Source organism: Scophthalmus maximus, chromosome 2 (assembly GCF_022379125.1).
Source record: "Scophthalmus maximus strain ysfricsl-2021 chromosome 2, ASM2237912v1, whole genome shotgun sequence".
Lineage (NCBI taxonomy): Eukaryota > Metazoa > Chordata > Actinopteri > Pleuronectiformes > Scophthalmidae > Scophthalmus > Scophthalmus maximus.
In genome coordinates, this window is record NC_061516.1 from 1,909,592 (window position 1) to 1,924,579 (window position 14,988).

General features: G+C 40.0%; 1 protein-coding gene across 34 annotated transcripts in view; it reads left to right on the forward strand.

Moving 5' to 3' along the window:
• ank2b (ankyrin 2b, neuronal) overlaps nucleotides 1-14,988 on the forward strand; it is a 162,283-nt gene that overhangs the window by 96,646 nt on the left and 50,649 nt on the right. For 25 of the 34 annotated variants that reach the window (XM_035626268.2, XM_035626275.2, XM_035626263.2 and 22 more), the window contains exons 4-11: nucleotides 2,973-3,071; nucleotides 3,293-3,391; nucleotides 4,270-4,455; nucleotides 7,111-7,134; nucleotides 8,301-8,309; nucleotides 8,931-9,029; nucleotides 13,443-13,541; nucleotides 14,119-14,217. In XM_035626268.2, coding sequence (XP_035482161.2) covers nucleotides 2,973-3,071; nucleotides 3,293-3,391; nucleotides 4,270-4,455; nucleotides 7,111-7,134; nucleotides 8,301-8,309; nucleotides 8,931-9,029; nucleotides 13,443-13,541; nucleotides 14,119-14,217 — 714 coding nt within the window. The remainder of the gene's footprint in view (nucleotides 1-2,972; nucleotides 3,072-3,292; nucleotides 3,392-4,269; nucleotides 4,456-7,110; nucleotides 7,135-8,300; nucleotides 8,310-8,930; nucleotides 9,030-13,442; nucleotides 13,542-14,118; nucleotides 14,218-14,988) is intronic. The other 9 variants (XM_035626262.2, XM_035626270.2, XM_035626272.2 and 6 more) reach the window with 2 other exon arrangements.

Sequence of the window (14,988 nt, forward strand, 5' to 3'; positions counted from 1 at the left end):
AACAATGTGTGGCTGAATTTTCCAACTCTTTGATAGTGTTTTCATGTGAGGCTGTAGTCGCCTCAAGAGCTGTAATCTACGTCTGTATTTCTTTCTTGGTTGTAGCCAGTTGATCTCTGAACGCGGTGTGTACGGTCTGTATACGGTCTGTATATGGGTATCAATAGTAGCGCATATGTCATCTTTAACCTGGGCGACTTCATTTCGTAGAGCAGCGATAGCGGCTAGCACTGCGCGGTTTGGTGGATCTGCCTCAATGCTCTCGTCGTCAGGTGCTATCACATCACTCGGGCAAGGCGCTTGGTTGAGGCCTAGTACTTGATCGTTCGTTTTGGTTCTTACTTTCTTCATCTTCGTTTTCCTCCTTTGGCCTTTATCTTCCATATGCCCGCATTTTAGTGTGTTAACACAGATTATTCTTTCTGGATATACATACGTTTAGTGTATTAATAAAAGTAAAGTCACCGGAGCTATCACCAAAAGGTCTTTCTCCGCCATTACTCAACAGCGCCCCCTTATTAATCAATGTTAATAGCAACGGGGCACCACCCGGAAACCGGGACCAATAACCAAATCGTCAATTCAGTCTCAAGAATTAAAGGTGTTAACACAAAATGTTCATATCTGGTAGATATGAGCATTTATAGAGTGAACTGAAGGTGTGAATTCGAGCACTGACTCTGTCAACCAGCCAATATCACAATGTACATGCAAATGACACAAATATCAATGTAATAATAATAACAATCAATACTACTTTTTATCAACAAATGTCTGTTATAAGCTAAGCTACCAATCATATGTCATATGATCATCATATGAAGAGACAACAACAAGCAAGAGTGTGTGTGTGTGTGTGTGTGCGTGTGCCCGTGAAAATGGGAGGAGGAACAAAATGGCGGACGTGACCGGGGACGTCACGTGGCGCCAGAGAAAGGTGGGGACTTGAGACCTCAAGTTAAACGGCGGCTACCTTTATACATGTGACTCTAACAAAGGAGAGATGCGAAGAGGGCGAAGTTAACTTCAGACCAGAATCTGTGTGTAAATGTTTGTTGGTAGGAAAGCAAAGGGAAAGCGATCAAAGCAGCAGTAAGGCTCAGGCGCATCTCTGGTCTTTAAACAGACAACAGCGTGTTGAGTTCAGACGAGATGGCAGAGCAACACACAATAGTCATGGTCGGACACAAATCACAGTCAAGCAACACTAATAATAACGCGGTTATTATAGCAGCAATAAAGGGGACAGGGCGATCCGTTAAAAACTTCACCACAATACACAGTAAGTTAAACTAACTGAAACACACATAAATAGCCTACCTGCCCAGAGCTAAAGCCTCTTACTGTACTCCTTTGGGGGGGGGAAAGCGTGTGTGGTCCGTCCTTGGATGTAGCGAGGCGGGAGTCGCGGCGCTTCCTAGCAACTGCCGGCAGTGTGTGGTCCTCCGGGTTCGGATCGACCGGCGGTCGACTCGGTTGAAAGACTGTGGGTTCAGGTCTTTCCTCCTACAGGGATCAATCGACAGAGTGTTCCGTCTCGACGGCTCTTGTCTCGGTACCGGTGCTGTGTGCATTTCCAAACAAGCACAAGGAAGAGGGAAGAAAGGCGAATTCCGATTCGTCCAGCTAAGTTGGGAATCCTGGGGCCTGGTTCAGCTGCATGCACGGTCACTTCTTCTGGTTTCTAGAGTAAACGTTGTGGTGGATGAAGTCTAAGTGAGAAGTGGTTACCTCCTTTGTAGGACAGAGGACCCCACCTGATCAAAGCGGGTTTCCTTCCTGGAGAGCGATGAGCAGTGGGCATCGCATTGTTTTATAGATTATGTGACGTCACAAGACCCCTTGCGGTGCCATGCGGGTCTCTGCCAATGAGGGGTGCGACTTGGGCTGTGTCCAAATCAGGCCCCCAGGTCGCTGCGGGGGTCCAGGGGTCTTGGCTTCCTTTCTTTGTTCTGCTGTTTCTTCAGCAGACCATGTGGCATGCCGGGTTCTCATATACCCACAGTGCTCGTGCACCGTCCACTAAAAACTGACAGGCACTTCTGTTGCTCCTAGAACACTCCGTGTAGGTGTTTTTTATAATCATTCAGATTCATCACTTGATCTTATTCATAGTGATTTAAGGTTGCTGCAAATGCAAAGTAAAACATTAACAGAAAGAGTTAGTGCTACAGAAACGAACTGGGGATGATTGTATTGACTGATGGCAGCATGACCTGTTTGAGCAAATCAGGTCCAAGTTTTGAACAAACAATCTTTGAAGAAAAACAAGCTTTTATTGATGATTTATAGATAGAGGAGCACAGAAGGAAAGTGATATGGACAGAGGAGTAGTAAACATAGAGAACTGATGCTTAAAACCTGCCAAACATTGCAACTCCTGCAATCAGAGAAGGGTGACTCATTACTGACCAGGGTTCCACTGCTGTAGAATCAATTTACAATTGAGTTCTGCAAAGACAGACACTGCACGTTTTCTTTAAAGCTGCCACACCTTACTAAGACATTTTTGTGTTTGAATTCGGTCATTTGTCAGTATCTCATCGTCATTCCTGCGGCATTCTCCGATTCTAAGTCCAACAGTAGATTAAACTGGTTTATTTTATTTTTTATTTTAAGTGATTTGTTTACCTTTTGCCTATATTTGATAGTGATTGTAGGGAAAGGAGGGTAGCTTTTTCCTTGTAGTAAACACAGTATCATGATATACTTGTGGTTACCTGGGCATTCTTGTGCATAAAGAATAATGGTAGCATTATATACTATAACTCGATGAGAATTATTGAATTATGTGGCACTTTGTAATGCAACAAGCTAATATGAGATGTTGTCAGTCACAGTGTGTATTGTGACACATTGATTAGCACAGAAAATAATAATAAAAAAAGATAATGATATAAAGTGTGTTGTACTGGTAGCCATTTTTCTTAAAGTCCTTTTTCTAATAGTTATTTTGTTTTCTATTAATCCAGAAAGGAAACACAGCACTTCACATATCCTCTCTAGCTGGTCAGGCTGAAGTGGTGAAGATCCTGTCCAAACGAGGAGCAGACATCAACTCACAGTCCCAGGTGAGCCTCTGGAGTCTGCTGATGGAGGGTTTTTTTACACTGTCACCCTCTTAAAAGTCATTGACAATAGCACCTCTTGGATCCCTCAGCAGTAATATCATGTTACATAGCCACAGTGTTATTTGGGGCCGTGTTTTGTGACGATGAGTGGGAATGTAAATACCTTTTTCGATGACCAGCTGTTTGTCCATTAACCTGATGAACTTGCCTGTGTGCTGTAGAATGGATTCACTCCCTTGTACATGGCTGCCCAGGAGAATCACCTAGATGTGGTGCGTTACCTTCTGGAGAATGGAGGCAACCAGAGCACTGCTACAGAGGTGAGTGGAGTGTTTGTTTTTAGGATGACCTCATCAGACAACAGCGTGGAACAAATTCCTCCTCTGTTTACAGAGCGCTTCGGCCAAAAGTTGTTCATTGCCATCCCTTAAAGCCCTGCCACTATCTTAAAAAGACAGCAAGTTTTGACTTAATCCTTCATTGGAATGATCCATATTTTACAGAATAATTGAAAACTCCTCCACTGAATGGCTGGTGGCACTAAATGAAAAGTAAAAAAATCACCAAGGTTATTGGCATATGAACCAAACCATGAATGTTTGCACAAATGTCATCGCAACCCATCCGTTTTTTGTCAAGACATTTAAGTCTGGAGCAAAGACTGATGAAATATACGAGAGCCACGTTGCTAGCATGGCTAAAATGCTTTGTTTTGACTTTAAGCAAAACCTCCTCCTCAGACATTTAAATTGAAAACCTACTGTGGCAAAGCAGTTTCATCAACAGTAGCTCGACATATAGCAAAATACAATAAGCTAGAAAAATAAAAGCAACCAAAAATACTGTACTATTTACTATAATATTTTACGAATGAATGAAGAGTATTTCTGTTAAAAAGAGGAATAGAGCAGCAGAGTGGTGAGTATGGCATGACTGTTGCACTGAAGGACTTACTACTGAGGAAATATACTTTACACATTTTTTATCATATAACTGTTATAGAAAATGTAAAGACATTTGGTCAATATTTGTAAAGAGAGAATGTACTGTACAACCTCTCATGAAATGTATTTCATCCGAACGTTTGGAAATTTTACTGAACGTTCTCAGATTACAGATTTTTTTTAAAACAAGATGTTGCTTATCCTTTTAACCTTTCTTTTCCTTAACTTTCTCCTTCCTGTGCTTTCTCATCAAGGATGGCTTTACTCCTCTGGCCATCGCCCTGCAGCAGGGCCACAACCAAGTGGTTTCTATCTTACTTGAGAACGATACTAAAGGCAAGGTCCGCTTACCTGCCCTGCACATTGCTGCCCGCAAGGACGACACCAAGTCAGCCGCCCTGCTCCTCCAGAACGACCACAACGCCGATGTCCAGTCGAAGGTATGTCCATAGCACTGTCTGAATGTAAGGACTTGCATGTGCTGCAGTCAAGCTAATGTGGTGTTACGTGTTTGTGCCACTGTGTCCATACTATGGTTATTCAAAGCTAAATTAAGGAGTTTCATCTGGTGATAATTGAGGAACAGAATGAAGAAAATCTAGAAAACCAGTCAAGCATCCTTGTTTTTAATGGCTTTGGCTTCTTAACACTGGTGTTCTCCCAGTTGGTCCTAGTAAGAGTCCTTGAATGGAAAGGCCTTGCTTACATCTGCTGTTAAAATGTTATCTGTATCTGTATACATTTTCCTATTGACCAACAATCTGATTTCTATTCTCATCACAACCTACTGTATTTTAACAATATCAGGGTCTAATTTTTCAGTATGTAAAGTATGCGAGTAGGTGAAAAATAGGGAACTAACATTTACATGGAAGGAGATTTTACAGTATATTAAGCACTGTACAATGTATACACAATGTGTGGGCTGAGCTGTTGTAATGACATTACTGCTGGTGAAATTTGTGGTGAGAGTTTGTACCCACCATGATTCTCGTCAGCCTATAGCGATGACAATATTACCTGCCCATGGTATTTGATGTTTCTGTTCACAGATGTCATGTGTGGGAAAACATTTTTACCCACAGTTATTATAAGTCTTACCACAATGGTGTCATTTCTTTGTATGAATAGTTAAGGTACCTATTTGTTGTATGATGAAGAAGCATAAGGGGATGGGAAATTCACTCTGGTGTTATCCTGTAATCAATATCTTCTGAATGCTATTGTGACTGCACTATTATGCAAATTAACATTTGACCTTTTCTGGTCAGTCCTGTCAACAAGAGATGATCTGATGTCAACTCTTTCGTAGCGTCAGTCATTACATGTTTATTGCTTATCCAGATAAACCATCCAGATACCAATCAACCAATCACAGCAGTTGAAAATAGGGTCCTAGAAAATATATGTGTATGATGCAGTGTATGACAGAAGACCACTAACTAGTTGTGATGTACTTTTCCGATGAAGTTGCATCTGTATATCCATCAGTCTGTCTGTGCATCTCTCTGTGTCTTTCTTACCCTCTCTCTCTCACTAGTGTGTCTGTGCCTGCCACGTCACTCATGGTCCTGCCACTAATACCTCTTTCACAGCAAACTCAGCACAGTGTTACGAGCCAAGCCTGGCCCTTTAAGCATGCGGCCATATGGCTTTTGAAGTGTTTGTGTATAAGAGAAGAAGAAGGTTGGCGCTGCACGCTGTGTTTGTGTACGTAGCTGCAGCCACAAGGAGAATGGGCTGCGCACATCATCCATGTTACCGACAGTTTATGGCCTGTGTAATGAGAGACCGCCTGATGAGGCCGTGCATGTCCGCCAAAGGGTTGAAATAAAGTGCCCCGTTCTAAACCTCATCGATGATGTGGATTGTGTTAGTTGTTACCACCAACGAGCCAAAGCTAGGCTAAGTGAGCTAGCTACATGCGAGAGGACTCTTTACAACAGTTCGGAGGCTGCGAGCTGGTGAGGTAACAGCAGTTACTGATGGAGGAGTCGAACCCTCGTTCAAATTAGCGCGTTCACCTGGGTGTGACGTTCACATCAATGCCGATCGGAGGTGAAGCCGAGTCATTTGACCAGGGGCTGAATGCTGATTAAACATTTTCACACTGCAGAAAATACCGGGTGTTAGGGGGTTTAAACAGGGTTTTTTTTTTTTTGGGGGGGGGGGGGGTTGGGAGGGGTTTTAAGTAACAATCCAGTGTTGGTCAGAACTCAAAGTTTACAGTCGATGTTGGAACAAAAGTTTTCAGTTGTGACTGTTTCTCTGAAAGTTGCTTGACATGACGTGGCTAGAGTGGAGGTAAATAAAATGACGTCCATTTACTGCACTACAAAGTTGCGAATGTGAAGTATTACATCTGCAGAAGCTGTAAGCCACCAATTATATAATCATGCAACCAAACACAGAGTATATGCATGTATTTAGTGTAATGCCATATATGGTTCAGCTGTTCTGATGCAGCCCTGCTCAATATGACTCATAAGGACAGGAAACACATGAGAAAACGTCCAGTGACAGCATCTGAAATGACCTGTTCACATATCAGTTCACTAAACCAATGTACGTAGTGAAGATCGCTTCTGTCAGAGTTGCTTATCCAAACAATGGAAATTTTGCTGAATAGTGGCCACTGTGGCCAAAAGTGTCAATTCCAGGATATTGGCAAATTGATTTTCTAAACCCAACAGCATTACCTATCTGAAGTTGACATTCAGCAGACATTAGCCAACATGCGCTACTAGTCATACCAGAGCAAGTAAAGCTCTAGCAGCATAACTCCTGACTTTACTAAACTGAACAATGGTTTATTTTGTTCTTTAGTTCAACTTAAAAAAGGAAGGGAGTAATTGATAATGAAAACAATAATCAGTTGTAGTCCTACCAGACTTATTCTGAGACTAAACCTATATGAAGTTGAAGTAGCCCTGACAATGAACATTAAATGGGAGTGACCCACCCCAGCCACGTCACCTGGCAGTTGAGTATCTGACTGCCTAGCTGCCTCTGAGCTGCTGTGCATCCGACTACAACACAGCGTCATATGAGCCTAACTGAACTAATGTTTCCCTTCCTCATTCCTCATGCTACAGATGATGGTCAATAGGACTACTGAGGTATACACATGCTCCTTTATTTCTCCACAGATTCACTGTACAGACCCATCCCTTTGTTTATTCCACTTTTTTTCTTCTTCCACCATTTATTTATTTCACTTCTTCAGCACTGCATGTTGTCAATAAATGTAGAAAGACTAAGTTAATTTTACAGTTTCAACACTTTCCCTTACAGTATGATAGGAGGCCACCATGCACGGCTGATAGCTCCTGCCCATGTGTCCTGCGCTAAGGCACTGCAAACAGTCCGCTTTACTTTTTGGCTTTGGATTTCATTCATACTCTGTTTGTATGCATATATGTGTATGTATATCATTCCTTTTTTCAATTTACATATCATTTTTGTTAATAGCTTAAAGAGCCCCCCTATTTTCACATGACAGAATAAATACTTTTAGAAATATCTTTAAACAACATTAACAATATTTAGATACATGGTTTACTGATTTATTTTTTTAAATGATTACATTTTTCCTTCAAGGTTTTCATTTGGTGAATACTGTCCTGATGCATTTTTGGAACAACTGTGAATGTGTATTTTCTTTTAGTCTGTCTTGTACTTTTGTCTGTTGTCATGTTGGTGCTGCATGATTTGTAGAGATACACTTTGAACTACTGAATTTAAAACATTGATTTACTCTGACTGGAAATATTACAATATACTGTACCTCATTTGTGGAAGTCCAGTACTGCCAAGATAAAAATGAAAACATTTTATCCAATTTAAATCTAAAATTTAGATTTGAATCTAAAATATCTTGTGAATGTTCTTTATAGCAGTAGTTTATACATACATGATGCAGATGTAATAAATGATTTTATTTTATTATTGGCATCCCTGGTTTTCCATATATGACAACTTCCTAATCAAATAATTGAAATGCATGCATCCCTATGGAAGGTATTTAACTTAATGACATATAACTTCTCCTACTACAAACAATGTTAATCTGTAAAGGCATTGGAAGCTAATGCAGTATTACTTATTAAAACATGACCTGCTTGGCCATAGATCTGGCACTGAATAGCATGTTGCATCCACACTACCTTAATTTGCACCATTCTAAGGTTTGGACTGTGTAACGTTTTAAACCATCACGTTAGTCACTGTATTCTTCACACTTTTGTAAACAACTTTTTCACATTAAATCGGACCACACTTACAGAATGGCAAGGTAAGGCAAGAATTTCAGATCTCCTCCAACTTGTTCTGCAATCTCTAACTTCTCTCATTTATTTCATATTGCTAACTCTTTTACTAATATGCTGTACAGTTAACATAGTGCACTTTGGTGATGGAAATGTTCCCCACTTGTTATGATTTTACTATCATTTGATTTTGGGTAGCTAATGATGTTTGTCCATCTTCATTTCGATCTCAATGGTGATGTTCTGTGTGTACAGAACATCACCATCTCTTTTTTCTGCTTTTGTTTGTGTCTTCTTCATTCCAAATTGGTTTTTGAAGCCAAATATTTTTTTTGTTTATTTATTTATATATTTTTTATGGTGGAAAACCTGCATGGAAGTGACGTGTCTGTGTTTTGGGGTTGTGTGTTTGGTAGCTCCATGAAATTACTTGAATAGTTTTAAACCCTTTGATTTTTTTTTTTTACTTTGTTCCTGTGACTTTTACATTTTTCTTGTTTTCAGTCTTACCTGTGGGGCTTGATGCGACTGCTGCATGCTGGGAAGACTAAGGGTCAAGAAAACGCAGGTCCGAGTTGAAGGACACAAAGTGAATGTCTGACCTCTCTCCTTTTTGTGTGTCTGTCTCGCTCTTGTCTGTCTTTCAGAGTGGATTTACCCCCCTTCATATCGCTGCCCACTACGGGAACGTCAATGTGGCCACGCTCCTGCTGAACCGAGGGGCAGCAGTTGACTTTACTGCAAGGGTGGGATACCACACACACACACATACACATTACATTGACGTACATTAATTTCCTGATGGCTTACCATAACCATTAACACCATGGACTTGAACCTGACCTTAAAGGAGACATATTTTGCTGATACTCAGGTTCATAATTTTGATGGCCTTATTACTAGAAAAGGTTTACATGCTCTGATGTTCAGTATACACATCAGTTTCCACACACTGTCCCTTACTGCAGCTCCTCTTTCCAGCCTCTGTCTGAAACACTTGGTTTTAGCACCTGTCTCTTTAAGGCCCCTCCCTCCCGATGAAGCCCAGTCTGCTCTGATTGGCCAGCTGGCCCACCTTGCCGTGGTTGGTCAACGGCTTCCAGTGCATGTAAGACGTTCTCACGCTCTTGCTTTACCTGGCTTTGTTTGGGGGTGTGCCAGACTAGCCGATAGGCTATGCACTTTCCTAACATTGTGAGGTCACCATCTTACGGAAGTATCGGCCGGACTGACGAGGTGTTTCAGGAGCTTCAGGAGCAGTTGTTTCCTGTCGGGGAGAGGAGCTCCCTCTACCATGGACTAAGGGCTTAACTTTGCTGACCTTTTACATACATAAAAAAAAACATAAAACGCTCAAGAGGAAAGGGAAAAACTTAAAAAGCATAATATGTCTCTTTTAAACCAAGTGTTTACAAATACGTTTTTGCCCTGTATACCTAGGATTTAATTGATAAATTATTTCGGACTGGTCCGAACACATTCAGGCTTTGGCTCAGTGTCTTGTCTTTAAGGTTTCATGTAAAATATGTAAAACACAAGCAGGCTGAGAAACACATTCACAAGTTTGAGGCAACACATGGAAACACTGCAATTTTTAAACATTACTGGCAACTTCAGTAGTGCTGTTTACAACTTGAATCCATGTTAAAATATGCTGGTTTTTTTCATGTGTTGTCACACTGGTGAAACTGTGTTGGGCTCACGTTGTTGTCCGAAAACAAATCTACTAAATGTAATTTTGAACTGTACAGTCAGAAAATCAGATTTTTTTTAGTGGCCAGTGACTTCGTAATGTCTTTCCTCAAGAAATTAAAGCCCTACTATTACAGCCCTGTCCACAGTCGCCTGTCCACATGCTCATCTCAGGCAGAACCCTGAACCCAGAACAACATGCCTTTGCCGTGATTGACGTCTCCCGTTTATGAGTCCCAGCTGTAGCTGCTCCCGAGCGCTGATCAGCTGTTTATTAAAAATTTAACATGGTCATAACTGAAATGGAATAATTGATCGAGTGGATACTGATTTAGGAAGACGGAAAGCGTGGATGTTTTAAGCAGAAGTATTTATTATAAGAGTTCAATATTGAGGAGACTTCCGGTTCGCTACACAGATCAACAGGTTCACAGTGTTTGGCAGCCCATGATAGTCTGCCCATCTCCGGTCTCTGTAGTGTATTTAGCTTTGAGTAATGTTGTCATCTACCCGCGAATATGACACCTCGAGAGAGACTTCAGCTGCTCTCTGATTGTTTCGGCTTGCCATAGATAAGATGACCTTGCTTGGTGTCTGAGAACCAAGAGTTTCTCACGGACGATAGACAAAATTCCACGACCATGTCATGTAACCATGTCCAAATTTAACACTGCACATTCTTGGCCCGTAAATAACAAGTGTGTGACAGACAGACAGTTTTCTTGCAAGATTAGTAAGATCTCTCCAGCATAATTTGGCCCAGGGCACCAAAATGGCTAGAGCCGGCCCTGCATTTTGAAAAAAAAAGTGCAAAAATAAACGGCTGTCTTGCGGCAAACTAAAGCAGTGAAAAAATACTTTATTTTGCATACAATTGAACGAATATTTTTTTAGGTAAACATTTAAAAATGTGTCGAAAAATATGTTTTCCGGTGGTCCCCTCTGCAACAGTAGGACTCTGACGCAGCTTGATCACCATCTCCATAAGGTAACATATTATCTATGCATAAGTACCTCATACAACCCCCAATTTGCCATTGATAACGCCCCTTGGAAATTTAAGATGGACCAATGCAATAGGTTCCAGACCCATTTGCAAATACATACTTGTCTGGTGATGCATGGCTGGTAAAGAACAAGGTAAGAATGAACTAAAATGACTTAACAAAAAAGTTAATGACTTCTTTCCAGAAGGAATACATAATAATAATAATAATTAGTGTCTGCTATTTTGTTTCATGTCAGTATTTTCTAAGTCTGGGGCCAAATTTCACACACAGGGGCCAAGTATATGTCCAAAGTCCATGCACAGTTCATTACCATTCCTTGCCATTGGCTCTATGGCTTTGAACAAAGATACATCACTGAATATATCTTCCAAATTGTTCCTTGGTTGTTCAAGCACTCAAAAAAGTTTTATTTTATTGTGTTTTAAACTGTGCTGCATAGAAAACAATACATAATACATTTTTCCCCATATATTTACATTTTTTTGCGATTGCAAACAGGTTGGTGGAAGGAGAAGTGTGGCAGGGAGAGTGCAGATGTGTGGAGGTATACCTAGAAGAAGACAAAGAGCTGTAATTTCTGATGAAAATAAGGGCTGCACTTATAGACCATGTTGTGAATCATGGTCTCTCATTGTAGAGAGGCAGGCTTGAGGGTGCAACCCAATCTGCAAAGACCTACAGTTGCATCTGTAATGCGAACATTCCACACAACAAACAGGACATCCGATATAATGTTGATGAAAACTTGTGGCCTGATGCCGGAAAGATGCAGGATTAGCCCCACAATTTTGTGTTACTATTACGTACCTTTAGTTTGTGAAATTGTTTTCAGTAATTACGTAAATTACTACAGACAAAATAAAAAAATATATCTATTGAAGTAAATTGCTGATTTTCATTCCTTCCTGTTTACCTAAAAAACTGGTATGTTATAAAATAAAAATTTCATGTGAAAGAATTTCACTCTTTTCTTTAAAGAAAATATTAATTTGTGTGAATTCACTCAAATTATTCAAACTGTAAAGATTAAAAGTTTCTATTTTCTGTATTGGTGTTTGATGGTAGTGTTTTTATTCTCAGTGTGTTCTGAGTAAGAGTGTGTTGTCTCCATGATGATTGTTCAAAGTGTTTTGGGGTTAGGGTTAAATAACTCTTTTAACTCTAACTCTTTTCTCATTCATACTTCACCAACTGCAAAACACTATATTTGCAGGACATTTTTCAAATGCTAACTCACTCTTTACAGAACTATTAAAAAAACATTCAACACAGAATGCTGGCAAATTTCATGCATTTCTGCATCTGTTGAAATATGAAGATAAACTTGCAGAATAACTACAATTAAATAAATGAAAATCATTCCAAACATAGGTGATTACAAATTCAGATAAAAGCCTACAGATGTGTTTTTAGTTTCATGACCAAACCGAGAATGGGACGGCTCAGAATGATTTTGTTTGGAAACATGGATTGTGGAAGACAGGTTGGTGCGAAAAGACGACTGTCAGGGAGGATGCATGGAGGTGAAAGGAGAGGAAGAATTACACCGGGGAAGTTGATGAGAACTTCTGGCCAAATTCAATTCAATTATCAACTCAATTTTATTTGTATAGCGCCAAATCACAACAAACATAGTAAGGTCATGACCTTACAATATTACAGAGAAATTAAACAGTTCCCATAATGAGCAAATGTGGAGAGAAAAAAAAACTAAAACCGGACTCTGTCGTTGGAAGAACATCTGCCTTGATATGCAGGAGAGAGAGAAGACTAGAACCCTCACAGTACTGTACAGTATGAGTGATTATACTATACATGTTGTTGTCAGTTCTTTTTGTAATCATTATGCAGCCCTGGAACATTAAGACTTTTTTTTGTTTCAACCTTTTACAGTATTTTGCACAAGTAAGTAAAATATGCAACGATATAGAAAAAAATAAGGATATTGACGCAATTTCTGATTCATTCTTCTTACATATACTTTAGTACAGTCAATAAAGTAAATGATTTATGTGAAAAGTCATTAAAACTTAAAAGGTCAAGTGTTGCTCTCTGTTGTTGGTGTTTCTTAAGTCAGTGTGTTATGACTGACGGTGTTTGCTTTCTGACTGAAAATTGTTGTCAGTGTTCTGGTGGAACAAGCTTATTTTGAGACATGTATGAAGTGTTGTGGTGAGTCGAGTGAGTTTTGGAGGTGAGATTAATTGTTTTGCCAGACGCATGTTGGTGATGCAGACTGTATGAAGAGTTATGAAGAAGGGTCTCCAGTACTAATAATAATAATAATAATACATTTTATTTATAACGCACTTTTCATTTTGTAAAACATCGCAAAGTGTTACAGTGGAAAACCAGGATCAAAAAATAAAACAAGCATAAAAGTACTGAACGATGCCTGTTAGCAATTGAAAAAAACTGTAATAATGTGTCATGCATGTATTTTCGTCCTGTCTGCAGAACGGTATTACTCCCCTACACGTGGCCTCCAAGCGTGGCAACACTAACATGGTTCGTCTGTTATTGGACCGTGGCTCTCAGATTGATGCTAAAACAAGGGTGAGTACCAAGTAGAATAGAGATAATATAAAGCTCAAACAGTTTCTCAGGTCTGATCCTTAAACAGAACATCATGAGGATGGAGGTCATATTTTAACACAATATGCATCTTCTCCCTCCACATCACTTTTCAATACTTGTTTACTGTTCCTGAAGGAAAGCAATGATTAGCACATTACTATCATTTTTCAACAGATGTACTGTTTCCAGTTCAGCTGGACCTCAGTGAGTCAGTAAATTTGTTCATGTTATCAGCTGTATTTCATTCAGAAACATACAAATGAAATCCTGCCTGGGTTAGTCTCTGACTACGTACATGTAGATGTTACAGCGCTTGTTGAGGTCTAGAGGTTAAGGTTAAGCCTCTGTCATCAATTTGCCTGAAGTGGTGGGCGGCTGTGGTTCAGGAGATAAAGAGGGTCATCCCCTGTGTGTGTGTGTGTGTGTGTGTGTGTGTTTGTGTAAATGGATGACTGTGACTCATAGTGTAAAACGCTTTGAGTGGTTGTTAGAACCTGTAGAGCACTATATAAATGCAGTCTATTTATGGACTTATGTAAGTTTCTGTGTTTTGTAGGATGGTCTGACTCCCCTCCACTGTGCGGCTCGAAGTGGACATGATATACCTGTCGAGCTGCTGCTGGAGAGAGGAGCACCCTTGCTGGCCAGGACAAAGGTGTGTCACATGTCCAATAACCTGTTGCAGGATTCAGTTCCACCTGGAAGCTGCCATTTTGTCTATTTTGGCGTTGTTACTGATAGTAATGTCAACTTTATATAGGAAAAACAAATGTACAACCTCAGCACTGAGGTTCCTTATTTATTTAACAAGTCAACTGTAGGAAAAGAGGTACATATACAACACTGAGCTATTAAGTCAGCAACAACAGCATCTTATTGCTTACAGTTGGAACTGTTATTTGGACAAATCTCAGGTTACTATTGTATGTATTGTAGAATTCTAGCTATCAATATACAACATGCAAGTAAAGCAGCTTTGGAGTTCTTGGAAGGTATTTTTTGACATGTTTTTTCCCCCCTTCTTCCTGTCTATGTACTCAATGTGTTAGAGTTGGCTAATTGCACATCCACCAGACACAGATCCATATCAGCATTAATTTGACAACACATAACAGTCACAAAACTACAGTTTTAGCGTTGTTTTGATCTCCACCAGCTCCTTAGAAAAATATCTGGCTTTTTAACTGCTAAATATTGCAATTCCCCACTAGTTGCTAACTAAGTCTTCGTTGTTCACATAAAAGCACTGATCATGCAGCTCTAAATGCCCCACCTAAAAATTTAGCCCTGGGAGGGATCTATCATGTTTTTTTAAATACCCACAACCCACCAAACAACGTTGTTCATTGTTCCAAGGGTAGTTGATGAATCAAAACTCTCCTTCTATAAACAGTACCTATTATCTTCATCAAACTAAATGGCCTCT